A 25,166-nucleotide genomic window follows, 5' to 3' on the forward strand; every position below is an offset into this window, starting at 1 on the left:
TGCATATAACATTTTCCAATAAGGTAGTCATCATTGGTCGTTCTTCCAAATGGCCTGAAGATCAAGGATATACTTCCGCCCAGCAGGACGCGAATAGAATCACCAGGCTATATCTGGCGAGGCCCAAGGCCAATCAAGCCGGTCTCAGTATCACACAGCTGGCGCTTTGAGCAAAAGTTTTCAACCCCAAGCGGCTACTTTCCCTTTTTTTCCTCGGATACTGGATTTCCAATCTCGAGGCACGAGGGTCTACGCCATTGACGTCTAGCATAACGGCAGAATGCTTTGAAATTGTCGAATATGTGTTTCTGGTCTTTCAAGGGGGCGTTATATTAGTCTTGACGTGCGGTAAGGCTCATGGCAAGAGCCTCCATCCCTTGGAGTAATGGGGTTAAACGATATGTATTGATCCAGCTCGAATCGAACAGATTGTGAGAGCTGGTATGTCCATGAGAATGAAAGACGTGTGCTGAAGAATCAGTGTAGTCAACCACAATCTCCTTCAGAGTCATGACTGTCGTGAGTAGCTCCCAGTCTGTAACAGGCGAAGATGTACCAGTAGCGCCGCCAGAAGCGTTGAATTTCACGGAACAGAGATACGATCCTATTATGCTTCGTGTGAGTTCGACAGGCCATCGCGCAATCCAGGTGGGATTTGTTCGTAATATGAGATCATGATGCTGGACGGTCGAGAGGAGCTCAGATAAATCCGAACAAGCTTTTTATACTTTCTGAGAAGTTCGGATGATCAGACCTTCATGGAGAAGTGTGTAGTCAGTTGGGAGAATAAGAGTGCCAGGATCGCTGTCCAGGTTGGGTAGACCTAGAATTGCATAGATTATATCATGCATAAATGATGCCTTAAAGCTAGAGGTGAGCCGCACTAGATTGAGAAATGACAGCTGGTCCGTTCTGGGATCCCCCTGGGAGAATTGATGCATCAGATACACATTCATCAGTCTACATTTTGCTCGATCTCTACGATGCCTTGGTTTCGTGGTCGGAAATAGGCTCCAAAGTTGGTCATTATTGCGTATCAGCCTTGTTGAGAGCCCCACGACATTCCAAGACAACTTATGAGCGCTCCGGACGACTATGGAGTGCCTGGCTAAAACAGCTTCTTGCACGATCCATCGTCGCCGCCAGTATTTTGAGGTGGAGAATTTAGCCACAGAAGACATGAATTCCACGGGGACTGGTCGAGGAGCGCTTTGTATGTTAACTTTGTGTATTGAAACAATTAAACTCCCGCTAATTGAGAAGCAGTAGTCATACTTCCTTTTTCATTCTAAGCCGAATTTAATTAACGGAGTTTGTGCATTTTGAGATTTGTGTCGTGATTTTTGGAAAAGAAAATATGGGACTCGTCACCGCTATCAATCTCGTGAAGGGAGTCTCCTTCCCTGTCGGAAGGATGCCCACCGACTGACAAAGCACTGCCAAACTCGCCGCCACCATCGTCTTTGATCGGATATATAGAAGCCCGATCATTGATATATCACGGCCCAAGATAGGTTTGAGCAAACAACGGGTAAATTATAGATGGACCTGTCATTGAGGACTTATTGATACTCAGGGTCTCAAGCATTTGGCTGAGAGGTCGACAATGAGTTTTGACTCCGCAAAAAGGTCACCGAGGCCAACCTGATTGTGCAAAGGGGTTTGCGCTGAAACCTTCGACATTTTGTCTTGTTGCTACTAACCAAAGTCTATTCAGCAGCTTGTTGAGATATTCAACTTATGTTTGCCAAGAAGTCTGTAAAGAGTGTTCGTTAGCCACATATACATTCCAAATAAATCTCCATCAAGCTTGTTGTACGACGACCCACCTCCGTTAAGGTGATCAACGCATAAATGTTTATGAAATTGATCATATAGTCAAAGAAGCATCCTATTAGGATGTACAGTACCCGGTCATTAGAGTCCCATGCTTTCTGAAAGAAAGCTGCTAAGCGCAAAATCAAATAAATGATGACATGAAATCTGTTTTGTACGTTGTAAGATTCTTTCACGTTCTTTCGGCTGCACGCTTACCTCGTGATTGTAGAATCCCTTGCTAGAATGCAGCTCATAACCATAATCCACTCCGTGACGAAGATGAAAGGATCCAACAATGCGTTGGCCATCTTCCATAGCAGGAGTGGTCGTGACCTAGTTTGTAATGAGCCACGGACAAAATACTTGTTTCAAATGTTGATATGCCTACCACCAGAGATGTGGTAGAGTAAAGACACAACGCAGAAATGATCTTCTTGAGTTTCTACTCCATCTGAGGGTCTTCGTAAGAAACTTCGCGCGAGGCAACGTTGTCGATGCAATCTCGGCGCCTGGATCAGTTTGCATTGTGATGAACCAATTATTGGATAGAAGCCACCTAGTGATGAATGTATCATCACCCGAATCGAGAAGATAGCGACCTAACCAAAAGTCTTGAGTGAACTCCTTTAGAAAAACTTTGTCTCGAAGTATCGACGCGCGATAAGCTGCGGTTCTACCAGAAAGGCATGTCATGGCTGACTGCAAATAGCTGGTTGCCGCGCAATGAACATTTCTCCTAGCAAGGCGTCGAGCTGCCAAGAAATGCCAAATTGGATCCTTTGTTGATCCCACGGGAAGAGCCTTGTGTTTCGTTCCAACACCACCAACTCGATTATCCTCAAAGCATGCAAGGACAAGCGGAAGTAGCGCCGAAGGCCAAACAACGTCATCATCGACTAGGACGATGATATCACCATGGGACTGGCTGATTCCATGAGCCAACTGCTTTCGTTTCGACGCCCTAGGCACAGCCAAGACTTGGATCACTGGATCATAAAGCCCGGATGTAACACGCTTTGAGCGGACAGAGTCGGCGAGCTGCTGCAGAAAACCAAGAGTATCTTGTGTTGTCACTAAAAGGATTTCTAGCGGGTTGTTATCTAGCCAACTCATCAACCCTTGATGCAACAGCAATTCGTCGGTATCGATGGTTGGGACGATAATAGATACAGAGGTTTTGCCATTGAATCGTGGTTTAAGTGCCAAAGGGGTCGGCGCAAGTCTCTGAGAGGCCCATTGATTCAACCAGCCGGCCAAAACTCTGCGAAGACTGTCGCCAGTCAGTCACGGACCGACAAGTATTCCCCATGGTCGCTTAAGGCTTGAGTCTCATCTCGATAGCTGAATCAAAGTCGCATTTGGAACTTACAAGATCATCCAGAGCCAATAAATGGAATACATTTGGAGCAAGACAATGATAATGCAGGTATACAAGGGGGAAATGAGTTGCGTTTTCAAAATATCTTGAGGAAAACAAACAGGGAATGTCAACCCCGCCGGCTGTGCGACGGAAAGGTTTGTATGCCTACCTAGGTACCTAATCAGTACCTGCACATGGAAACCAGGCTCTGCTTCCGACTTCCCCCCGCTCCTCCCCCGCTTATACCTCTCTTTAACAATCTCAAACCTTCAGAACTGATGAAAGTTGTTCTTGTTGCCAGCCCTGCGAACTGCCACTCAGCCGACTGCAACGACCATTGAAAGATTATTGCAATGATCGGATGATTTAATCACCTCCTCTCTATCGGCCTGTGAAAGAGAACATAATTTTATGACTGCTTCTCGCCGTCAACAACAATCAGCCGACAGGCTATATCTACACTAGTAGTGAACATGGTCGAGCTTGATCAGCCATGTCAGATCTGCGCAGGGGTTGATTTATACAGTCTATTCACAGGGCCGAGGTATATCCAAGAGCTTGGTACGTTAAAGGACATCAAGTCTAATGCGAGGTGTCCGCTCTGTCGTCTGGTCAAGCATGCCCTCTACGAGAATGCCACCGCGCCTCTTCGGGGATCACCGTGGTTTCACCCCAAAGAAATAGATGACAGGAAGATGAAATGCGTGCTATTACCCAGACGGCAAGACTACAACGAGGAAACGGGATATGGAAATCCCAGGACCGGGGATCTCGTTGCAACACAAATTAAAATCTCGTTGCGCCGCACACCAGACTACTCAGATGAAGATGCCCTATCCATATACGAAGGATCCGTCAAGGCTGGATTTCAGTTGCTGTCGCCCGGCTCCGTCGACCCTGCGCGCCCTCTCGCCAATGGGTTTCAGGTCACAACCATGCAGCGAAACATCGAGTTGCTTTCGCAGTGGCTTTCGACCTGTCGGAATACGCACAATAATACCTGTCAAGGGGGTTCTTTCTCTGCGGTCTTTTCGCCGGCTGGAATTAGCAAGATTCGACTTATCAATGTACAGAGTCGGACCATTTCAGAGTACAATATTGCAGAAGCCGAGTATGCGGCGCTGAGCTACGTATGGGGGGAGAACAAGGAGGCCCGCATGAAGCTTGTATCCGAGTTACCTCCCGGGCTTGGTAGCTCTGGGGCCACAGCAGTGTCTTTGCCATCCGAAATTCCTAAAGTCGTGGAGGATGCACTGCGCATTTGTTCCGCACTATCAATTGTTCACCTTTGGGTTGATCTGTATTGCATTGACCAAAACGATGCACAGCAAAAGGCAGCCGAAATCAATGCCATGGGCTACATATATAACCATGCGCAGATCACCCTGATTGATGGGCACGGCAAGAATTCGTCCGACGCAAACGCAGGGCTCTTGCCGGAGGACATACTGAGTAACTTGGGTGGAAATCAGCGAATTGAGACGATTGGTGATAAGTCGTACATCACATCACTACCTGGCACGGGGGATCGTATTCATGAATCGCAGTGGGCGACAAGGTCATGGACCTATCAATAAGGCGCCTTGTCCAGGCAGGTCGCCATATTCAGCCGTTTCGATGTCTCCTTTATGTGCGCTGCTGGATTCCGGCGCGAAAGTTTGCATTCGGGAAAGTATGGTCACAATGCTGATTTATCACATCTCGACCTCCGCTCTAGTGGATACCGAGTCCTGTTGTCCAACGATTGGTTTAAAAAGATAAATTGGGACTTCGGGGAATACGACAATATCCTGAGAGGGTACACTGGCCGCAAGTTGTCGTTCGAATCAGACAAACTAGCGGCAATTTCAGGATGCTTGAATATTTTGGCACAAAATATGGATCTGCAGTTCGTTTGCGGCCTTCCCACCAAGGACTTTCATTACGCACTACTTTGGAATAATACAGAAGACCGGGTACGAGATGGATTTCCAAGTTGGTCATGGGCTGGCTGGCATTCGAGACAGCAATATCATACACTTCATCCACATCAGAAAACTTCTGGATGTCTGGTTCCGGGCAATATGGATGATATATACGAGTATCAAGCTCATGCCTCGTTGGACATTGAACTAGCTGGCACGTTGGTCTGTGGCGTGGAAGATGCACATAAGCCCAACAAGTGTAGACAGTGGCTGGCCCCTCTTCAATTGTCCAAAAAGCTTTTCACCGTCGGTATTACATCCGAGATGGCACACTTTTCTGTTGGTATCATCGCTTCCGGCATGAATTCGGATTCAGACATCAATACCAACTCATCAGAAGCCATGTCGTGGGATGCAGAAAAGATGTATTCTTTGGGTGAATCTCTGGCTCTGAGAAATTCGGCTGGTAGCCAATATTTTGAGCCCCAGTCAGCCGGGTACAGACCATGGCCCCCAATTCGAATTGGGCTACCATATGAGCTTCGCGGATCGACTATTACCTGGCTTTTACGTGACGGTATAGATCTCCTAAACATACTAGATACTGAAATGTTGGAAGGTGACGCAGGTGGTGATCCTTTGCCTTCGCGTCGTGTCTTCTGCTTGGGTATAGATAGGAGCCAGGGTGGCACCCGCCGGATGTGCACAGTGCACATGACAAGAGAGATGTGGGAGGCGTCTGATCCTACTATCACCAGGATTGAGCTATCCTAACCTTTTATTTGGCGACTATATGTATGTAACTTGTTGAAAAAAAGCGAAATTTGTTTTCAATTGTTTTTGATGCTACGCATTACTACATACGACCACTGCATCCGGATTGTCGGAGAGGCATACTAGTCTACATACGCAGCTTGTATTGCATGTGTTACTTTGCCAAAAGCCTTTGCGGCGCGGTGTTGAGAGTTTACTTTCTTCGTATCGTCTTTGATACCAGAGTAGAGTAGTAATTCGGGACCGAAACGTGGTTGCAGGCATTGTCAATCCAACCTATTCCGACCCCACTTCCCGTACAAGCGACCCAAGAGCAACGTCTTAAGAGACTTTATGTATATGGCTATAATAAGATTGCAGAGGTAGGGTTGCAGAGATTGAAGGACTTGGGATACATGAGTGTACTAATCCATAAAGTCAGACTGTGCAAGCTATCGCGACGAAATCCGGACGTATCTACTCAGGACGATAATAAGAACCTCAACGGTGATACATCACTTGTGCATAGACGCGTAACATCACGGCGGCATTGACGAGAGTGTGTAGGGTGGTCCCTGTGAATATGCAGGTACAGAGGAATTCACCCGTATGGACTGACGATGAGCAAGGGTATCTTTGCTGGTAAGACTAGGTATCGTCCTGACACGCCCCCAGAGCCTTGGCTTTTGCTCTGCATAGGCATACATGTATACATGAGCTTGATAGCTGACAAGGGTTTGATCCCCCCCTGTGGGTTTTGGAAGCATCTGCTCTGGCTTGCATGGCCCAGTTGGAATGCCAGTACAGGTTTTTAATTTGCACTGGCTTTTACATATTTCAGTCAGAGAGTCTATTCGCAAAGTATTTCCGAGGCTGAGGTAAGAGCCTTCAACTTTCTACTCTAGTCAAATAAAATATAGCAGACGGAAGCTTTTGGCGGCATAGTCTGGAACTACAATCTTGTGACTCATAGGAATGTCTTTGTAAAGACGCCCGTAGGGTCCCACTCCTTCTTCAAGGCGCGAAGTCTGTTGATCCTCTCTTCACCCTTGTATCGCCACGGAAGGGGATCATCGCGACTGGTGTTGGTATAAGTAACAAAGGCGTCCTCATCATCCCCTTTACGCGAAATTGCCTGAGCCTTCTTGCCCACACTGTCGACAAAGTCGTGGCTCTTGGGATCCTGATACCAGCTGAGTATGTTCCTGGAAGCGAATAAAGTTAGCGCTAAATCGGTAAATTTAACAGTCGGACAGCACAGGCTTACATCCAATAATCGACCTGGGCATGACCGAAACTAACGACCTCGCGGGATCCCTTGTAAGGCGTGTGCCATTCCACTGAAAATGCAGACATGGCAGCGTCTGGGCAGCCTTTTACGAGCTCACTGTGGAGGTTGATAAGCTCTGCGAAGTTGTCCTTACTGAAGCCAGTCATGCCGATTTGGGTGAACCTCTTGAAACTGCCCTTGGCGCAGAGGTAGTCGAAGTGGTCGCTATGCTTCTCGAAAGTGGAAGGCACAAATGTTTGCATGATAGGTCCCAGGTCTGCCAGGGGCTTGAGCAGCTTCTCAGCATCCTCAGCACTAGCAAAGACTTGCGGTGCCACGAGCAGGACTTGATGTTGAAAGTCGGGCGGCGCGAGGGCAATGCTGAAGTGGCCAGCCGAAGCACATTCCTCGCTTTCCATGATGGGCACCATTGCGGCGCTCACAGCGTCCAGCTTGTCTAGCGTAAAGATGTAGGTGCCAAGCATACGTTGGCCTTGGTCATTGCCCATCAAGCTGTAGGGGGAAATCTTGATTGTCAATTCGACAACGAGGCCAAAGAATTGGCCAGCTCCTCGAAGACCCCAGAAAAGGTCAGCATTCTCCCTTTCCGAGACCTTGACCAGATCGCCCTTTGCAGTGACTATCTTGGCTGCGACGATGTTCTCGGAACCATAGCCGTACAGGGGTGTATAGGCGCTGATGCCGCCTCCGATGTAGTAGGGAATGACTCCGACTGTGTTGCCGCTTCCAACCGCTATATTCACGTCAGTCATGCTGGTAAAGCTTGAACTTGTCTGCTGCTCAACGTACCAGCAAATCTCCCGTGAGCATGAAGTGATGTTTGAAGCTCCTTCATCAGAGTACCGCCCCTTACTGTGGCCAAGTCTTTGGTCTCGTTCACCTCGACGCCGGTGAACTGGCTGAGATCAATAACCACGCCTTCCTTTCCGATATATGAAAAGGGACTGTGGCCACCTGAAGCCGGGACAAAAGGGATAGACGCAGATACCAGTTTCTGGACTGCAGTGACTACATCTGCCTCAGTCTTTGGCCGGACAATGGCGGAGGGCATCTTGAGGCCATAGTGGGACCATCTGTTCATGGAGTCCTTCCAATCTGCCGACCTCTCGTCGCTTAAAACCCGCGACTCAGCCGAGAGCGAGCCGGCAAGAGACGAGATGAAGTTGGAGTCTGCCATTTTTTTTTTAATTCTTGTCAAGATCAGGATCAGCGTGAACTTCTTACAGTCAAAACCAGGATCAAAAAAAGTTGTATAGAGATGGGTGAATGTGGCTTATGGTCTGTCTAGTGCCCCGCGTTGTTGGTGGGTGAATGCAATCGTTGGCCCACACCATACCTATGTACTGTAAGCCATCAGGCGGATCTTTCGCACTGTGGGCCCATGGATTGTCCAAATAGGGCACATTGGGTGGCCGGCTACCCGCATGGCCAGCAGGAAGCCTGCAGTGAGACTGCATGAGGCTGGTGGTGGGCGCCGCTTCACCACTTTTGTACGGCATGGCGCGATATCTGGACCGAGTATACCAGCTTCATTGCAGAATATCCCGAGGCGAATGCCTCCACCGTGCTGGCAAAGTGCTACCCGACGACACTTGCGCCAAAAGTTGACCCGTCTCTGACATCGTACCCCTGGCGCGGTATGCAATGTTACGTTATGGTCATCCCATGGTACACAAGTAAGTCGCTCGATACTGCAGGCAACCAATTCGGACAGGACGTGAGGGGTTACCTGAACGAATCTGCTGGAAACACACAGTTCAGCGCGTAAGTCTCAATGCCAAATCTGCCAAAAATAAATAAATGGAATGTTTACTAATATGAGAATAGCTATATCAACTTTGCTCATGGTGACGAGGCCTTGAGCAGCATCTCTGGCAAGAGCCTGCCCAAGCTCAAGCAGCTCAGGCACAAATATGACCCACTCAAGCGCTTTAACCAATGGTTCGCTCTTTGAGTTTCTAAAATTCTGCATAGCAGCACACATAATTAGATCTCAATAGTTTTAGCTACATATGCTCTGATTCTGAATAGGAAATGGGACGAGTCTCATACATTTGTTGCAATATAATGCAAGTCGATGGTATCTTGGTATGGAAAATGATTAGTATATATAACTGTTGCAGTTAATCGCGAACCCAACACACGCTATTTGAGAAATAGCAAACAGCTTTACAAGTCCAACTTCCAATCGTTTATGATGGTGCGCGGTCTGTTTAATTTCCATAACATTTATTCGAGAACAACTATAAGCATGGATATTGGGGAATCGATACCGACTGGAAATGTGAAACTCCTTCTTAAACAGCCTCGCATTACCGTCTCACTCGTGCCGCATACTCCCTTCGTATATCCTCACTTTTCTGCAAATACACAAAGATACACATATCCCTAATGATGAAGTTCCAACACCAACGTACAATGATTTGACGCCGCATTTCTAGGTTTAGGACATGATTCGTGGCAAATTCCTACCAAGCTAGGTCTAATTATTGGCGTGGAAGGACCTATATCTCACTGGGCACCTCTCAGATCGTCAAGAATCTTTGATGCTCCGGCAAATTTGAACTCCTCCATAGTTTCATCCCACAATCGACTCGAGTATTCTTGACCCTCGGGTGTGTACCACATCTCGGGGAACCTAAGCGTTCAAGTGTTAATAATATTTGTCAAACCGTAACAGAGGTTGAACAAACTCACGGCTTCACGGTCCAGTCGCTGACAAATGAGCCATGATCATCTTGGCCTGAGACGACGGTCGAGTAGACGTAATTTGAAGCGGCAATTTCCGCTGGTCTGCCCATCATTTTGTTCAGGGCACCAAAGATGAGTTTAGCGGGCGCTGATGACTCCCGAAACATGTTTGTCCCTTTTGTCATACCCGGGTTTGTGACGTGGACCAGTACGTCTTTAGGGTCAACGAACTCGGCAAGCTTAGCAGCGAAGACGGCAAGCAATAGTTTCGACTTGGAGTATACCGAGAACTGATTATATGCCTTTGCATCATCAAACTGCTGCAAAATCGGGTCTTTGCCCTTGCTTGAAGCGACAGTGTACATCAGATCAGACCCTGAAAACGTCAGGGTAGGAGGCCTGGTAGGGGTCGCCTTTGACTTCAGGACAGGAAGCAGCAGGATTGCGAGCAAGGCCGTTGAGAGGTAGTTGACTTGAATGACGGTTTCATGATGCGTGCTAGGCACGGTTGTGAACGACGGCTTTCGCAGTCCGGCATTGAGTACGACTATGTCGATGCGAGGTAGCGTCTGGCAACGCTCCGCGAATGCCTGTATCGAGTCGTACGACTCCAGATCCAGGATCCAGACTGATACTGTAGCCTTTGGAAACTCATCTCGCAATTTGCCTGCCGCCAAGTCACCTTTCTCTTGCGAGCGCACGGCCACGATCAGATGAGCAAGACCAAGTGCGAGGAGCTGCCTTGCAGCCTCGAAGCCAAGACCTGAACTACTACCAGTGACAATGGCGACGTGCTCAGAGAGCTGGGTGTCGCTTGGTAATGGCTTGGGTTTGGTGAACTGGCGACCAAAGAAGGCGAGGCCTGAAGACTCAGAAGAGGCTTGAGAACCAAGCTTGGAAGACATGGTGACGGTTCGGGGGCTGGTATAGATTAATGGGCCCACAAGCAGGATATCGATCACAGCACAGAGGTCGCGATCAGTGGTGGCTGTTTGTCAACGCAAACTCGGGAGATGTTAGCGCGGTGCGGATAGTCAGAGAATCAAATGTCGAATCTACTCCTTTGTTTTGGAGGTGAGAGACAATCGAACCTTGTATCCTGCTACTGTGTACAAGAGAATGCAGGCAGACATAGTGAGCCGTCATGACCCACACCACATATGCAACTGTTCCGTTGGCTTCCAAATATAATACATGTGCTAAAAGTATCACAGTGTAGCTCAGACTGTATTGCATCTCGGAATCCTTCTAGACGCTAATACCCGTTGGACCAATGATCGTTGTTCCCGCCTGCGGCACAGACCGGTAATCATGCAGTTGGTGGACTTTGGGGGCAAACGAAAGATGCAAGGGATTTTGTCCCACCTGTTCTGCGACCCTCAGGGCTGAGCCTTGCCCGGCACCTCGAGCATTTACTTGTCATTCCTTGCTGCGAAAGATAAGCTAACATACGATTAATATCTAGCATGCTCAAATGCACAGTTTGGTGTAGCACATCTTTCATCAGACTTCATAGATTCAACGACTTACCTTGAACGGAAATAACGGACTTTCAAGCTGGTTTTCACGTCTGCATTGTCGGGGCTGGCATCGCTAGCTTGGCTTGTGGAATCGCTCTTCGGCTGGAAGGCTTCAAGGTGACGCTTTTGGAGAGGAATAAAACCCTGCAGGCGGTCAGCTACCAAATCACAAGTGCGGATTGTTTCTGTGTAATTGACAATGAGACAAGGCAGGAGGTGCAGGTCTGGAATTGCAGCCAAATACTGTTCGTGTGCTGCAACAGCTCGGCGTCTATGAAGAACTATATTCAAAATCCGTCCGCACACCAACACTGGTTTTGAAACAGTACGACAGCGGCACAGTGTTTCATACTCAGTATATTCTAGAAGAGTAAAAGAAGTATGCCGCTCCTTGTCTGTCAGTGCATCGAGTACATCTGCGGCAGGCTCTTTATGACAGATCCACAGCTCTTGGCGTGCAAGTCATGTTTGGGATGACCGTCGGGGCAGATCAGATCGATCTTCACAGCGGCCACATAAAACTAAACCCCGAAGAGCAAGGAGCCCAGCCAGAAATAATTCATGCGAATTTATTCATTGGTACCGACGGCGCCAATTTTTCATTGCGCGAAGCTCTGGTAGGGCAGAAAACAGAATGGATCCCTCACAGGCTGCTCAAAGATGAGAGAGACAGGCAATTCTTGAATGAAGAACGTACCGCCGGGTATCCGAACCTCCTAGCCCTGGCTTGTTTAGGTATTTAGGTATTTAGGTAATAAAGCCAAGTCTGGGACCTGAAGTTATGCACTTGGCATGCTTGACTTGTTATTCGCTAGACGAGTCTGTCGTAGATCTGACTAACATTGTACTCTCCCCTGTCTACTGTTTATCTTTATTAGACCACTAGGGAGCTAGTTTCTTCCATCTACAGGTTTCACAAGCAAACAACCCCGCTCAATAGGAGCGTGTAGACCAAAGCCGCAAAGACCGTACATTCACTCATCATGACCTCTCAGCCGCGATCGGCACAGGAAATGCAGCAGCAATCCCAAAAAGTTCAGCTCTCACTCAGCCTCAGCACGAGTCCTCCACACGCCATTTCCATCCAGGATCCGTACCCATCAGAACCTTTGCAACTCATCGCCTCTATCAAACAGACTGCGTCACCGTTTCCCGATCGTGCTGTCACTATACTGACCAAGTACTCGTGTTTGGACACAACACCAACAGAGGATGCCTTTTTCATCCGTACCATGAGATCGCCCCAGATAACAGCATCGGATAGTCAATGTCCAGCCCCAGAACTACCGCTACATCCCGTGGCGCGACACATCACCACCACGCGCATATCTGGCAATCCGGACTTGTTGAAACGCGGAGTTGATGATGGCTTTGACTTCATAACTGTTCCGCCTTTAGGACAAGGTCACGCTGAAGTTGCATTTGAGCTGGCCCCGGACAGACTTGTCCAACGCCTGGGCAACAAGGATGAATCTGTACAGGACAAATTGCTCCGCCTCCTCCGGCCGGGTGACTCATACAAGATCGTGCCCAGCGACTTGGGAATCCGCTGGTGGGCCTTTGGCTCGCTCGACGGTGAGAACGGATTGAGAGAAAAGAAGATTGCGCGTTGGACTTTTCCAGACGATCTGCCCCTAGTGAGAGAACCTGGGGAGGATGAGACGGACGAGATTGCACTTAGGCTGAGGGACTTGGTCGACTTACACGACGTGAACCATTTAAGTTCGCGTAGCGCCGTGGAAGGTGAACAGAGACCCAGAATAGGTATAATGCATTCCGAAGGTTGGGTATTTGGCGAACCTCAAAGAGCTTTGGTGCTGGTTTTTGAAGGCCAAGAGAAGGGAGCCATATTCACTATTGATGAGTGAAATGGCTCATATGAAAAGACGTTCACTTGTCCATAGAACAATAATCCATCATCCTTCGATTTTCAGGTGAATGAGAAACGATTATAGCTTATTCTTTAGCGTGTGCACCTGGTAAAGCAGGTACTCGGGGGTATGCGACTTTTAGGGTTGCGATGCCGCTCATTGTCTATTTTCCCGTGGTGCATGGGTATAGTAGCAGCCGCGTTGCTGAAGCTATTGAAGGATTAGTAGACGCTTTGTGTTATGGCGTCGAACGTTGCGTAGGTGCAACTAGCTAATGAACGGACCCGAGCTACCAGAAATGGATCTGCAATGATGTTATTATGGATATCATGACCTTCAACCGGGCCATCGGGTGCTCATTATTCTCCGATCGGTCCGCAATTTCATATCATTCGCCTCGATGATAGTAGCCCTCCCCGCCTTTATTGCGGAACATCACGATGTTCTTTGCTGTGGCGATAAACTCATTGACTTAAAAAGGAAACTGTTTACTTCAGGATATCGTCACTAGTAGGTACTTTTATGCTAACTATCACCGTGAACCCCATCCATTGAATTGAAAAGAGAACATTTATGAGCTATTTAGTCTCACAAACCTTACTAGCTGGGTATAGATTTTGCGAAATATTGCGGGTACTGCGGACAACCTCCGCACCAAGAAATATATAAATACCTGCTAGTATGTAGTGTAGCCACAACTGAATTAATAAGCCATTTCACATCAACACTTTCATTCTTGCGACTTGTTAATCTTGTCCAAACCTCCATGTCGCCTCCGATTGTTTTATTTGACTATGGTAAGGACAAGCGCTTGCGCTAGGCAAACAGGGATCTAACTTTGCACAGGCTTCTCGCCCTACGGTCAAAAGGTTCGCCTAGCATTATCGGCCGCTGGCCTCCCATTTCAACAATGCGAGCAGCCCATGATGCTCCCCCGTCCAGATTTGACCGCGCTCGGCATCACTCATCGGCGAATCCCCCTCATGGCCATTGGCAAGGATGTGTATTGCGACTCTGCGGTTGCCGTGGACGCTCTACAGGCCTTGTCGGCCACGCTACAATCTAGCCCATCCGACAAGGCTTTTGAAGCATACGGTAACACCATAATCGGTATCATGCTGAGGGCATTCGCTTTAGATAGTTTTCCTGGGCTCGTGCAAGATCGAGCCACTATTTTCTGTACGTCTGAGCTTTAACCACAAAGACTAATTGCTTCGTATGCTGACATAATCAAGCGGTGGTAACGAGGCCGGACCACGCAACTCTGCGCGAGAGCGCATTGAGCGAGCTCAAGTCCATATTTGAGATTTTGGAATTTGAAATGCTTGCAGATCGCAAGTTTGTCGCTGGTGATGCTATGACCATTGCTGATATCAATGTTGTTTTCGTTGTAAGATGGGCGCTGCTTGACTTGCAATTTGAAAAAGTTCCTGGATTCGGAACTGCTGATCTTCCGCGTGTATATGCATGGTCAGTATCACAAATATCCTTGGCGAATCTTCCGTGCGACTTCTCGTTTCTCTATGCTGACTAGTATCCATAGGATCTCCCGTATACCACTGCCCGAGGCTGTGATCAAAATTAGTGCAGAGGAAGCTTCAGCCATCATCTTGGAATCCGAGCCGGGTCAATTGAGCTTGTCAAATGTTGATCTCCATGCAATTCCCATTGCCACCGGAGTTGTGGTCGAGACAGTTGAGTATGTTTACCATACATCATGAGGTCAAGGAATTTACTTACAAATTTTAGTTCGGTTCCTGGGTCTCATCCTCAATATGGTACTTTGATTGGATCTGCTCGCCATAAGGTGGTCATTGAGATTGAGAACGGGCTGCGGCTTCACTTTCCAAAAAGAGGTTACATTATCCGTTCGGAAGAATCTTTCCAAAAATGTGGCATATCATAGAATGTCATGGCTGCATTGGCTATTGTGCCTAGTAAGGTAGAGAACGTGGGGGGAACTATCAGACGTCGCTTCTACTTGGTAGGGGACCTTGCAGGCACTTGGTGGCGCCAGGAATCGTCATATCACGCAGAAGTGCTGGGAAAAGAGAAGGCATATTTGCGCAGGTACGCTTTCACAGTGCTTTACAAGGGGTGTGCATCATAATTCCCATTGCGAATATTAGAGGAGGGCAAGGAGACTAGGTATGTATGCACCGAATCCCGGTATTACCCCCCCAAAAAAAATCATATTCGATTTTCGATTTGATATGCTCACAGCTGATTTTGTCTTTTGCCTTTCAACAATGTACGGGATTTACAAGAAGTAAGTTGTTATTGCACTGACGAAGATTATCCCAACTCGAGTTTCACAGCTGAACGTAACATCATCTTTAGCTCCACGTCAAAAACTTCAATTACACCCAGGCGAGCCGGCAGGAAGGGCGCATCTTTCCTGGTTGGCCACGTCTAAGCGATCGGCGTAGCCGCCGAGGGACTCATCCGCCATGGCGTTGTTGTAAATGTAACAGGTATTCGTGTCGTCAAATACCGCAGATAGGCAGTCGCTGTCGCGATTGCAGACGTCGATGCACTGATTAAAGTCTGTGGCCAGGAGGGCCCTGCGAGTATACCGGTAAGAGGCGGCGGTTACACAAGTTACCGAGTACGTGCACATGCAGCCGTCACCGCCCTGTTTGCATTTTCAAAATCATATCAGTATCCTTTTTTGAAAAGAAAAAATAAAAATAAAAAGAGAGAAATAGAAAATGCAAATTGGAATCATCCAAGGCATTGTTGTCATCTAAAGCGCAAGGTCCAGCTCTTGCATTGTCTTTGTATTCGCCTGGAAGCGTGTGATGGAGATTGCGAGATATAGGACGAATAATCAAACTCACAGGTGCAGTGCCGCCTGAATAGAAGTTGCTTATCACAAGAAACATGTTAGCTCATTGCATTGAAGATTAGCAGATATGGTGGATGAAAACAAAAACAAATGAGAGAAGACTAACCCGTCGGCAACGGTCTGAGTGGCGGTGACAGAAGACGTTGTTGTGGCCGTCAACGTCGTCGTCGTGGTACTTGTAGTCGAGTCTGTGACTTCGACAGTCCTTGTCACAGTTGGAGTCGTCGTCGTTGTGCCAGTGATTGTTGTTGTTGAGGTGTCACTTGACGTGGGAGAAGTCTCGGTAGTAATTTCAATCGTGGTACTTGTTGAAGTATGGCCGGTTGTCGTTGTGGTCTCCGTAATCGTGGTCGCGATGCAGCTGCAAATAGTCGGATCCAAGGTGAACTGATCACTTTTCGTCTTAGTGCTTGTACGAATGGGCGACTGGATTGTTGACTCGGTAGCTTCGGTGGTAAAGGACGGATTGTATACTGGGTTCGAGGCACCAGGGTCGGTGTAAGAAGAGTCGTAGCCTGGCTCAAATCGATCACCGCCGTTGGGTCGAGTATAATACGCAGGTTTGTTGCCAGAATGATCAATGCCAGCATACCCACTCCTATCGACTCCTACGTGGATGGAGTCACTTTCACCACGGAAATTGCCATCGTCGCCGTAATTGTTGTCTTCATCAGCGGAATGACCAAAATTGTGGCCGTGCCCGTGGCCACTTCCTGCACCGTCCGTGTGGCTGCGGAAAAGACCATCTGGATGAAAGCCAGAGCTGCCCTGCCAGTACCATGTTTGCTTTGAGTGGCTCGGACGGCTGCGGGAGGCTTTACCACCAGCACATTCAGTACCTTTAGGATGCCGCTTCTTCAGAGTCTCAGGAAAGCGAATTGTGGCGCAAACACTGGTGGTAGAGATGGTCGTGGCAGTCTCCGTTTCCGTCTTGGTTCCAGTGTCCTAATTGAAGAGGAGAATCAGTCGCTGTCAATATCACTATCTGATCCATCTCTGTCCACGGTGCCTATATTTTCCAGTCTTGACTAGTTCACGATAGCTTGTGGAAGGAAAAGCTTTTTAAAGGCAGCCTAAAGGAAAAGAGGTATAGAGGCAGAAGAAAATAGGCTCACGATCTCGGTGGATGTCGTAGTAGTTGTGGCTGTTTCCGTAACAGGTGCAGCTGTCACAGTTGCAAAAGTGCTGTCTACTTCTGTAAAGATGCAAACGTAGAGTGATCAGTACTTAGGCTAAGTATGAGCCATGTAAGAATATGGGACCTGGGCCGTGAGATGTCTGGGAGAAAGGTAGCCAGGTTTTGTTTCAACTCTTTCAGTCGTGTAAGAACATGTTGGAATGATCAGCTAGACTAACCAGTAGTTGTTTCTACAGGAGTCGTAGTCGATGTTGACGTGCTGGTTACGGTTATGGTCGTCGTCGCACCATCCACGAATACTGTGGAGTTTTTGTTAGCCGGCAAACATATGATGAGACTGTAATAAATTGTAAATACTAACTACTCGTGGCGGTAGGCGCAACTACGTCGAACTTCAGAGTACAGAACGATTGAGAAGCTTCATTTGTCGCGATCAGAGAGCTGAGACTTGAGTAGTAAGGAAGACTACACGGATTGGTTGGGATCACCACCACTTCTCCTGTAATTTTAGCTGCCATCTTGAATGAAGCAATGAAAGGCAGTCCTTTTTGGTCTCATGGATACAAGCGATGTAGGAAGAAAGAAATGGTGCGTGAATGAGTAGGTCGATCAAAACCAAGAAAAAGAATATCGGAAAAGTGTTTGTTCAAGCCCATCCAGCCATGTAGGTAAGCAATCAGCTTTGCGTATTTTCACTGCCGATGCATAGAATTGGTGCCAAAGACCCGCCCCTGCCGCCAGCTTATAAGCTTCCGACGTATTCAATTGCGTCTCCGGGCTGGACCATTAGAGTGAGTCTCCCTTAACCTTTTTACTCTCCGGAACGCATTTTTATAAATGATTGAATCTCGGTATGTGCCGCCGTCCGTCTCCACCCGGGATTGCCGCGAGTATCGGCAATATCTTGGTGTGAACGGGATGGAAAAAAGAAAGCAGGCGGCATTTACAATGGGCACTGCGTCGAGAACTACTCAGCATAAGCACTTTCATAAGTCTTGAACTTGATGCATAGACCAACATGAATCGTCTGACGACATGCAGACAATTGAATACATGCACGTGTGTGTCCCGCTGGAGCTATATACAAGCTTGATTTTCACTTCAAGACAACCACGTATTAAGTAGTTGTTAATCATGCCCTCCTAGAACCGCAAGGGCAACGGCAAAGAACGCCAGGCTTAGCTTGGGGAAGTTATTGAAGCCATTTGGGCCGAAGCCAGCCGCTTCTCGTAACAGACACTATTGTCGGCTTCGTTATAGTCTCCAAACATGTCGCGTTGAACAAACCCGCGTCTTTCATAGAAGCGCCTTGCTTTCGCCAAAAAAGTGCCAGTCTCCAATAGCAACAATGACCAGCCTCTTTCTAGAGCCTCTCCTTCCAGCCTCTCAAGTATCAGTTCTGCAATGGTACCGCGCGAGCCCTTGGGCAAATTCAATGGCCCCCGGTATGCTGTGTCGACAAACATGCGCTTGATCTCAGCGGCATCGATAAGCACACCATCCGGTGGAGAAGATAGTGGACGCAGACCGCCGCAGCCAACTGGAATGTCATTGCAATATGCAACAAGAAAAACTGGAACGTCGGCAGCAGATGGTGGAATCCCGGGTTCTAAGCCTCCCAGAACGGCGATTTCAGTTCGTTGGAGGTTCCGTAGGTGGATACCGTCTGGGTGATCCCAGGCGACTGGAAGAATGACAATGTTATGAGTGGACAACATGATGCGCGCGATAACTTCGAGGAAACAAGCAAGGACTACAGACATTAGAAGTGGTTGATCGGTTGGTCTTGAGAACGCTTATAAAGGGCGCTTTCCAGACTCCTATCATGAAGACTATAAATAGAAGCTTCGAGAAGCATGCGCCACAACTGAGACGACTTTGGCATAGGACAAATGGGCACGATGTATACTGGAGCCGCTGCATTTTTGATCGTGTCGTCGGTGTATGTGTTTTCGGGCAGTGTCAGTTGTCTTTGTTCTTGGATCATTCACCACGCGCAGAAACTATCTAATGCATTTTTCGTGGCCTTCGAGAATTATCAGATTCTAAAATAGATCACTAGCCACCCTTACCACAGAGAGACCCACCCATCTGAAGCTTTGCTGATTCTAGTGTACGAAAGATGCCGGATCAGATAAGATGATCGAGATAAATTATCGCAGGTGTGGCCCGGACCAAGTGGGGCAGCGTGTCACCTGGGGCCGAGTCCCGAGTACCACTGACCCTGGGTAAAACAACGCGTAAATTGTTTGAGATCACACAATTGGTGAATGAATTACCAGCAGATAACGAGGAGGTTCTCTCGGCGATAAAGTCTCTGCCGAACTCGCGCGCGCAATGGGAACATGTCTCTGTACCTCGATTCACCGCTTGGCCGAGACGTTTGACGAGGATCGAGCTAAAGAGCTGATCCCTGCTCTAAACTCGCACCTGCAGCATCTGGTCGCCGTGCTGGGTCAGTCCCGAGCTCTCTGCCGCGAGGTGCAGTATCGCATCACCCCCAGCAATCAGCGGACAAACAAGGTCTTCTCCGTCGAGTCCGTCGATCTCACGCCTGTCGACCAGGTATGCGAGCGATTCCGAGGTGATGTCGATGGCTTCTGGACCGTCTTTGACGATGACGCCGTCCACGCCGAGTTACGGCGGCGACTTGCCTGCGTCGTGATATTTCTCCGGTCTAGATTGAGTGCCCAAGCGTCCGTGCCCCCTCCCATCGCCAAACTCTTCGTCGGACAACCCAACTATACAAACATTCGGAATTCTGGGAGAAAGTATATTCAGCTCGCTCGCAGACTCGGTGGTCTCGGAGCTATCTTTTGGTTCCCACTCAATATTCCACATTCGACGTAAGCAGACATATTTCAGAAAACAAGAGGGCATACTCAACATTGCACAGATACGAGAGATATCTAAACGTGGATGACGGGGAGCTATTCAGTCATTTCCTCTCTCTTCGTCCACAATTTAAGCACTATACAGGGTTTGTGCAGCGCTCAATTCTGTGTCAATTGCACGGTTAGTCTTCTTGTGCAGTGTATCATTACTCAAAAACTGCCCTGCTCACCTTCCTAGATCTTTCTCTTCAATCATCATACTACAACCTTTTTGCCGACTACGCTGATGTCCTTCCCGACTCTGACCAGCTCTTACTCCTGCTTCATGGACTTGGTGGCACTGAGATTCCCGTCGTTCTATTGAAAAGTGCCCGCCTCTCCCAGCGTCGTTGGAATATCCATGGAGAGATAGAGAGTATCAATGCGATAGACTTTGGGCTCCCAAAAGGAGTGGTCGAATGTTTGTCAGATGAAACAGTATTCTCCTCAGTGGCAGCAAGCCCCTACATCATTAAGCAAGTCCTGGAAGATGACACGGTCGCTTGGTCTCTGCGTCCGGAATTCAGCCTCTTCCTATCCCAAGCCTTGACCCCCGAAGCCATGGAGGAGCTTGGATCAATAGCATTGAAGCTGTTGTGCTTTGCCTGCCCACCATGCTATGAGGGCAATACAGACTGGTACGACTCAGTCCTTGGATACTCAATTATCTTCTCTCACGTTAATCTTCTAGGTCTATACCGCTCAAAGACGCAGTTTGGATGGTATTAGATAATGCTATACAGATGCAGAAAGTGCAAAGTTCAGATAGATCTCAGGTTCTCGAGGCAATTCTCTACTTTGCCGAGAGAGACTCGGTCTCCACCCGGCACGCGGCCATGGAGCGAGCTAAAGCTCTTGTGCGAAAGCCAATGTCATATTATCTCCAGGCCTCTGTTGTGCTCTTTCAGAGCATACTATGTCGCATTGATGGAGATACTGTCAAGTCCGAGGCGCAAATACGCAACTTCATGTGGCGCGGCCCGCAGCCAGCCACGCGCCGCGACCATGCACTCAGAGGGCGGCTACACATTTCTCAAATCGAGAATAAAATCAAGTGCTTCGACAATGATGTACCCTCGTTCATTTACAAGTGGAGAGCTGAGTTGCCATTGTCCACTCTCGACACCGAGGTAACTTTCAGACTCCAGAGCACAGCGGCAAGGTTCTTTCAGTCCATTGGAGACTTTGGTGCCGCCAGAGCGTCTCTTGAACAGTTCATGGCATTGAGTTCGCCCAAGCCCATCCGTGATATTTCACGACGCCTCTTGGTTGGCAGACTCGCGGACATGTATTGCGAAATGGAGGATTATGCAAAGGCTCTCGAGATACTTCAGCCAGAACTTGACAGCGCCGTCGGACCGGGTCGATCACGCCGTGATTTCCGACGTTTATTGTTGGCGTCCGTGGAAAGTAATATCGGACTCGGAAGACTAGATGCGGCGCAATCCCTATTGAATGAACTTCGGAATCATGAACCTCGGGAGTTGGACAACATACACGACCAGCAACTGCATATGCGCATAGTTCTTGCCGCAGCTCGCATCGTCCACTTGGGGTCCGACCGCGAGGAGGCAGTGCACCAATGGATGTTTGCGCTTTGGGAGGTGCAGAACATGAACATTCTCAATTCTACCGCCGGGTTTACGGCGGCCATGATATATCTGTCCCTCGCCCACGCACAACTTACCACTGGCGACAGGTACGGTGGCCAGCAGTCGTGGGAATCTGGATCAGAAATCTTGAAACACGAGAGATGCGAATTCTGGCTATCCGTTGTTCCCACAGTTTGGCTGCAAAAGATTGCTCAAGAGGTTCATGCGATGGAAGGTTGGTCGGTGAACATGATGCTTCCAGGCGGCACGCGCACCGTCACGAGGCCGTGATCTCTAGGAATCCCACCTGTGGCCATGTAGTATCTGTTGACTGGTCAGACGGACGGTCAGATTGATTAGATATGATTGTGCCAAGCATGTGCAGTAGGTAGCGTGAATCTTTTCTCGGAGTTCCTCACCGTCAACAAGACAAGGTTGGGTCCACCAACCCTGCAGGCGGGTCAACAGGGGTCACCGCTACCATACTACTATAGTGTGTATAGATATAAACTAGTAGTATTGGAATATTGGGCCGAGCCGAGCCCATCGGACTGAATGGGCCCTGTGCTAGACATTAAATAGATATTGTCTTCTCTTCCACGCAGATGCGCAGACAGAATCCCCCTCATCCTGGATTTAGCTTCCTAAGCCAATCTCCTGCTACACATACAGCGTCAGATGAGTCCCGAGCAAATTTCCATGGCGAAAGCACCTGATGGGTCGTCGCCGACGGCGGACTCATCCGAGACGACGTCTCTTCTCCGAGAATCTGAGCGCCCTTCGGACTCCAGCGACACAAAAGTTATCTCATGGATGTCACTTCCAAGGAAAGGGCAGCTAGCCGTCATTGTCTTTGCTCGTTTAGCCGAGCCTTTGAGCGAGCGGTCTTTGACATCTTACCTCTTTTACCAATTGCGATGGTTCAGTCCACACCTTGGTCCCTCTGAGATTGCCAAGCAGGCGGGCTACCTTACTGCTGTATTCGCTGCCGCACAATGTCTTACCTCCATGTGGTGGGGTCGCGCTGCAGATAATCCTCGCCTGGGTCGTAAAGGCGTCTTGATTATTGGTCTTACCGGCTCGGCCCTCTCTGCCCTGGGAATGGGGTTTTCTAGATCTCTGATTGCCGCCTTCTTTTTCCGATTCTGTGCTGGTGCTCTCAATGGCAATGTCGGCGTACTGAGGACCATGGTGTCTGAAGTAGTTGCTGATAAACGGTACGTCAAATGATTCCATGAACAATTCATTACAAGTATATGATCAAGGCGGAATGCTAATATATGAATAGTTATCAATCTCGAGCCTTTCTTCTCTTGCCTATGTGCTTCAATGTCGGTGTCATCATTGGACCACTTTTGAGCGGTTTCCTTGCGGATCCCATTCATTCAATGCCTGGCATTTTTGGGCCTGGCTCGTTTCTTGGTGGCGATGATGGCGTCGAGTTCCTGAGAATGTTCCCGTACGCGCTCCCCAACCTGTTCTGCGCCTTCATCTTGGGTGCAGCCGCTTTTGGGATTATACTCGGTCTCGACGAGACGCATCCTCGACTCCGGGGACGGCCAGATCCTGGACGCAGACTCGGCGAGCTCATCATGCGCAAGATTTTGCGACATCCAACTTCGGCATACTCTTACCAGCCAATACCGTCCAGCGTTGCGGAAACGCCGCTCAATTCACTCTGGGACGAGGAGGAGGCGGACGAAAGGCCAGCGAAACCCGAGGACAAGAAGCAAACTCCGCTGCGTGCCATCATGACTCGAAATGTCTGCCTCAACATGCTTCAGCGTTTCTTGCAGTCTTTGCACGTCTCGGCCTTCAATTCCATGTTCTTTAGTCTGTTGCCAGCTCCAAGAGCAGAGAACCAGGATTTCCACTTGCCGTTCCGCTTCACCGGCGGTCTTGGACTATCGAGCGAGAAGATGGGATTCGCCAACATGACTATTGGCATGATTGGCATACCACTGCAGCTCCTCTTATACCCAAGAATCATTAGCAGCCTTGGTGTCAGGAGCTCTTATCGCATCTTCCTACCGCTCAGCATTGTCGCGTACTTTTCGCTGCCCTACCTTGTTCTCCTGCCCGACGAGGCCGCCCTGATTTGGACCTGTCTGTCCATGGTTCTGACCATGAATGTCATGTCCAGGACATTTGTCAACCCGGCAACCATCATGCTGGTTAATGATTGCGCGCCGAGCCCGGATCTCCTCGGCACCGTCCACGGCCTCGCGTCGAGCATCTCGAGCGCGGCCAGGATTCTGGGACCGACGGTTGGCGGTCTCATGCTGGGATGGGGTCTGGCGCATAATTTTGTCGGGTTGCCGCTGTGGCTCTTGGGTATCATTGCCGTCGCAAACTGGGCTGTTCTTTGGTGGATTGACGATGTCAACATGTCTGGCTGATTGGCATGGTTCTACAAAGCTCTATTTCTAATGCCTTTAATGCATGATTCAAGTTTTCAGAGCCTGTAGATTGATATGATCTGTTTCTGACTTGGTACCTATTGTAGATGTGCGTACGGTCAAGATGCTGCACCATCAGGGTAGTTTAGAACCTAAATTCCATGTCTAATCCACCATAAATCTGGCCCCAACACCGTCGCAATCATGTGCTTAGATTTTGGATCATGATTTCCCCAAAGTCTTCTTGCCATTCACATGGCGAAATGTTGTTGCGATATCGGCTATTCTCTGTGTCTCCTGGGTATAATATCGGCATTCATTCTTTGCAATCGCAGAGTTTGTCGTGAGAATTTGCTGTGGGTCTCCATCTGTGGCCCAGGATTATCACGGGAGTCGCTTTGTCACTGTGAGAGAAATGCAAAAGCTTTGATCCCCGCCATTGCACCATGAAACGACCCGCTTCTATCGACATCGCGTCTTGGCATCGTGGTGTTAAGAAGTCTCCATGTGGCTCACGGCTCTTGGCGAAGCGTTAGCCCTCTCGGATTTAGTCGGCGCTCATGATCGGAACAGATAATCGTTGCGAAACTCATGATAGGGTTGTACATGTAGCGATCGACACTCCCGTTGAAATGGTTCACCCCGTCCTCTCTCCATGAGTCCATGGTTTCTTTCGGGTCCGTCTCCTCGGATCTGTCCACTTTGTACGCTTGATTTTGCACTAGCGTTTGCTCGCTATGCAGGTCGGTCTATGATGGGCTGGTAGGTCATGAAGCGCGGATGGTAGGTAGCCAGGGTCCAGAAGAAGAGGCTCCAGAAACAGCTATAGTGGAGTACTGGTCATTACTCTGTATGGTACAGTCGCATTTCGTCGCTTAAGGACTGGTTTGATGTTCTTTGTATCTTATCAATCGGATCAGGATTGAACTTTGTCGTTCCATCCGCAGCTATATCGCCTTTCAGTCTCAGTATGACCGACATGGCGACCATGAAGCCTCCGACGCTGAAGCAACTTAAGAATGAGAAAGTTTTGAAAATCTATGCTGCATTTCTCTGCGGTTTGATTATCCTTGTCATTGTATCTCATTGGCTAAATGATTATTGCCAC

The 25,166-nt window shown here is 48.7% G+C and overlaps 10 protein-coding genes across 10 annotated transcripts; 7 read left to right on the forward strand and 3 right to left on the reverse strand.

Annotated features, from left to right (window-relative positions):
• Positions 1-3,651: 3,651 nt before the first annotated feature.
• On the forward strand, positions 3,652-4,755 carry PFICI_05741 (uncharacterized protein; the record flags this gene model as incomplete). Its single annotated transcript, XM_007834322.1, has 1 exon — positions 3,652-4,755. One exon carries the CDS (start codon positions 3,652-3,654, stop codon positions 4,753-4,755), a length of 1,104 nt encoding a protein of 367 aa, XP_007832513.1.
• Positions 4,756-5,241: 486 nt separating this feature from the next.
• PFICI_05742 (uncharacterized protein) lies at positions 5,242-5,856 on the forward strand (the record flags this gene model as incomplete). Its single annotated transcript, XM_007834323.1, has 1 exon — positions 5,242-5,856. One exon carries the CDS (start codon positions 5,242-5,244, stop codon positions 5,854-5,856), a length of 615 nt encoding a protein of 204 aa, XP_007832514.1.
• A 946-nt stretch (positions 5,857-6,802) lies between these two features.
• On the reverse strand, positions 6,803-8,303 carry PFICI_05743 (uncharacterized protein; the record flags this gene model as incomplete). The annotated part of the gene is made up of 3 exons (XM_007834324.1): positions 6,803-7,040; positions 7,103-7,859; positions 7,916-8,303. The coding sequence occupies 3 exons, from the start codon at positions 8,301-8,303 to the stop codon at positions 6,803-6,805; spliced, it is 1,383 nt and encodes a 460-aa protein (XP_007832515.1).
• Positions 8,304-8,780: 477 nt separating this feature from the next.
• PFICI_05744 (uncharacterized protein) lies at positions 8,781-9,080 on the forward strand (the record flags this gene model as incomplete). The annotated part of the gene is made up of 2 exons (XM_007834325.1): positions 8,781-8,890; positions 8,954-9,080. 2 exons carry the CDS (start codon positions 8,781-8,783, stop codon positions 9,078-9,080), a joined length of 237 nt encoding a protein of 78 aa, XP_007832516.1.
• Positions 9,081-9,637: 557 nt separating this feature from the next.
• Positions 9,638-10,722, reverse strand: PFICI_05745 (uncharacterized protein; the record flags this gene model as incomplete). Its single annotated transcript, XM_007834326.1, has 2 exons — positions 9,638-9,764; positions 9,824-10,722. The coding sequence occupies 2 exons, from the start codon at positions 10,720-10,722 to the stop codon at positions 9,638-9,640; spliced, it is 1,026 nt and encodes a 341-aa protein (XP_007832517.1).
• A 1,598-nt stretch (positions 10,723-12,320) lies between these two features.
• Positions 12,321-13,205, forward strand: PFICI_05746 (uncharacterized protein; the record flags this gene model as incomplete). The annotated part of the gene is made up of 1 exon (XM_007834327.1): positions 12,321-13,205. One exon carries the CDS (start codon positions 12,321-12,323, stop codon positions 13,203-13,205), a length of 885 nt encoding a protein of 294 aa, XP_007832518.1.
• A 926-nt stretch (positions 13,206-14,131) lies between these two features.
• PFICI_05747 (uncharacterized protein) lies at positions 14,132-15,114 on the forward strand (the record flags this gene model as incomplete). Its single annotated transcript, XM_007834328.1, has 4 exons — positions 14,132-14,387; positions 14,444-14,678; positions 14,752-14,907; positions 14,958-15,114. The coding sequence occupies 4 exons, from the start codon at positions 14,132-14,134 to the stop codon at positions 15,112-15,114; spliced, it is 804 nt and encodes a 267-aa protein (XP_007832519.1).
• Positions 15,115-18,372: 3,258 nt separating this feature from the next.
• On the reverse strand, positions 18,373-18,912 carry PFICI_05748 (uncharacterized protein; the record flags this gene model as incomplete). Its single annotated transcript, XM_007834329.1, has 1 exon — positions 18,373-18,912. The coding sequence occupies one exon, from the start codon at positions 18,910-18,912 to the stop codon at positions 18,373-18,375; it is 540 nt and encodes a 179-aa protein (XP_007832520.1).
• Positions 18,913-19,531: 619 nt separating this feature from the next.
• On the forward strand, positions 19,532-21,950 carry PFICI_05749 (uncharacterized protein; the record flags this gene model as incomplete). The annotated part of the gene is made up of 4 exons (XM_007834330.1): positions 19,532-20,040; positions 20,091-20,209; positions 20,267-20,705; positions 20,759-21,950. The coding sequence occupies 4 exons, from the start codon at positions 19,532-19,534 to the stop codon at positions 21,948-21,950; spliced, it is 2,259 nt and encodes a 752-aa protein (XP_007832521.1).
• Positions 21,951-22,358: 408 nt separating this feature from the next.
• Positions 22,359-24,058, forward strand: PFICI_05750 (uncharacterized protein; the record flags this gene model as incomplete). The annotated part of the gene is made up of 2 exons (XM_007834331.1): positions 22,359-22,876; positions 22,948-24,058. The coding sequence occupies 2 exons, from the start codon at positions 22,359-22,361 to the stop codon at positions 24,056-24,058; spliced, it is 1,629 nt and encodes a 542-aa protein (XP_007832522.1).
• Positions 24,059-25,166: the final 1,108 nt, after the last annotated feature.

The sequence above is a fragment of the Pestalotiopsis fici genome, assembly GCF_000516985.1.
Source record: "Pestalotiopsis fici W106-1 unplaced genomic scaffold PFICI_Scf_3, whole genome shotgun sequence".
In the NCBI taxonomy this organism is placed as follows: domain Eukaryota; kingdom Fungi; phylum Ascomycota; class Sordariomycetes; order Amphisphaeriales; family Sporocadaceae; genus Pestalotiopsis; species Pestalotiopsis fici.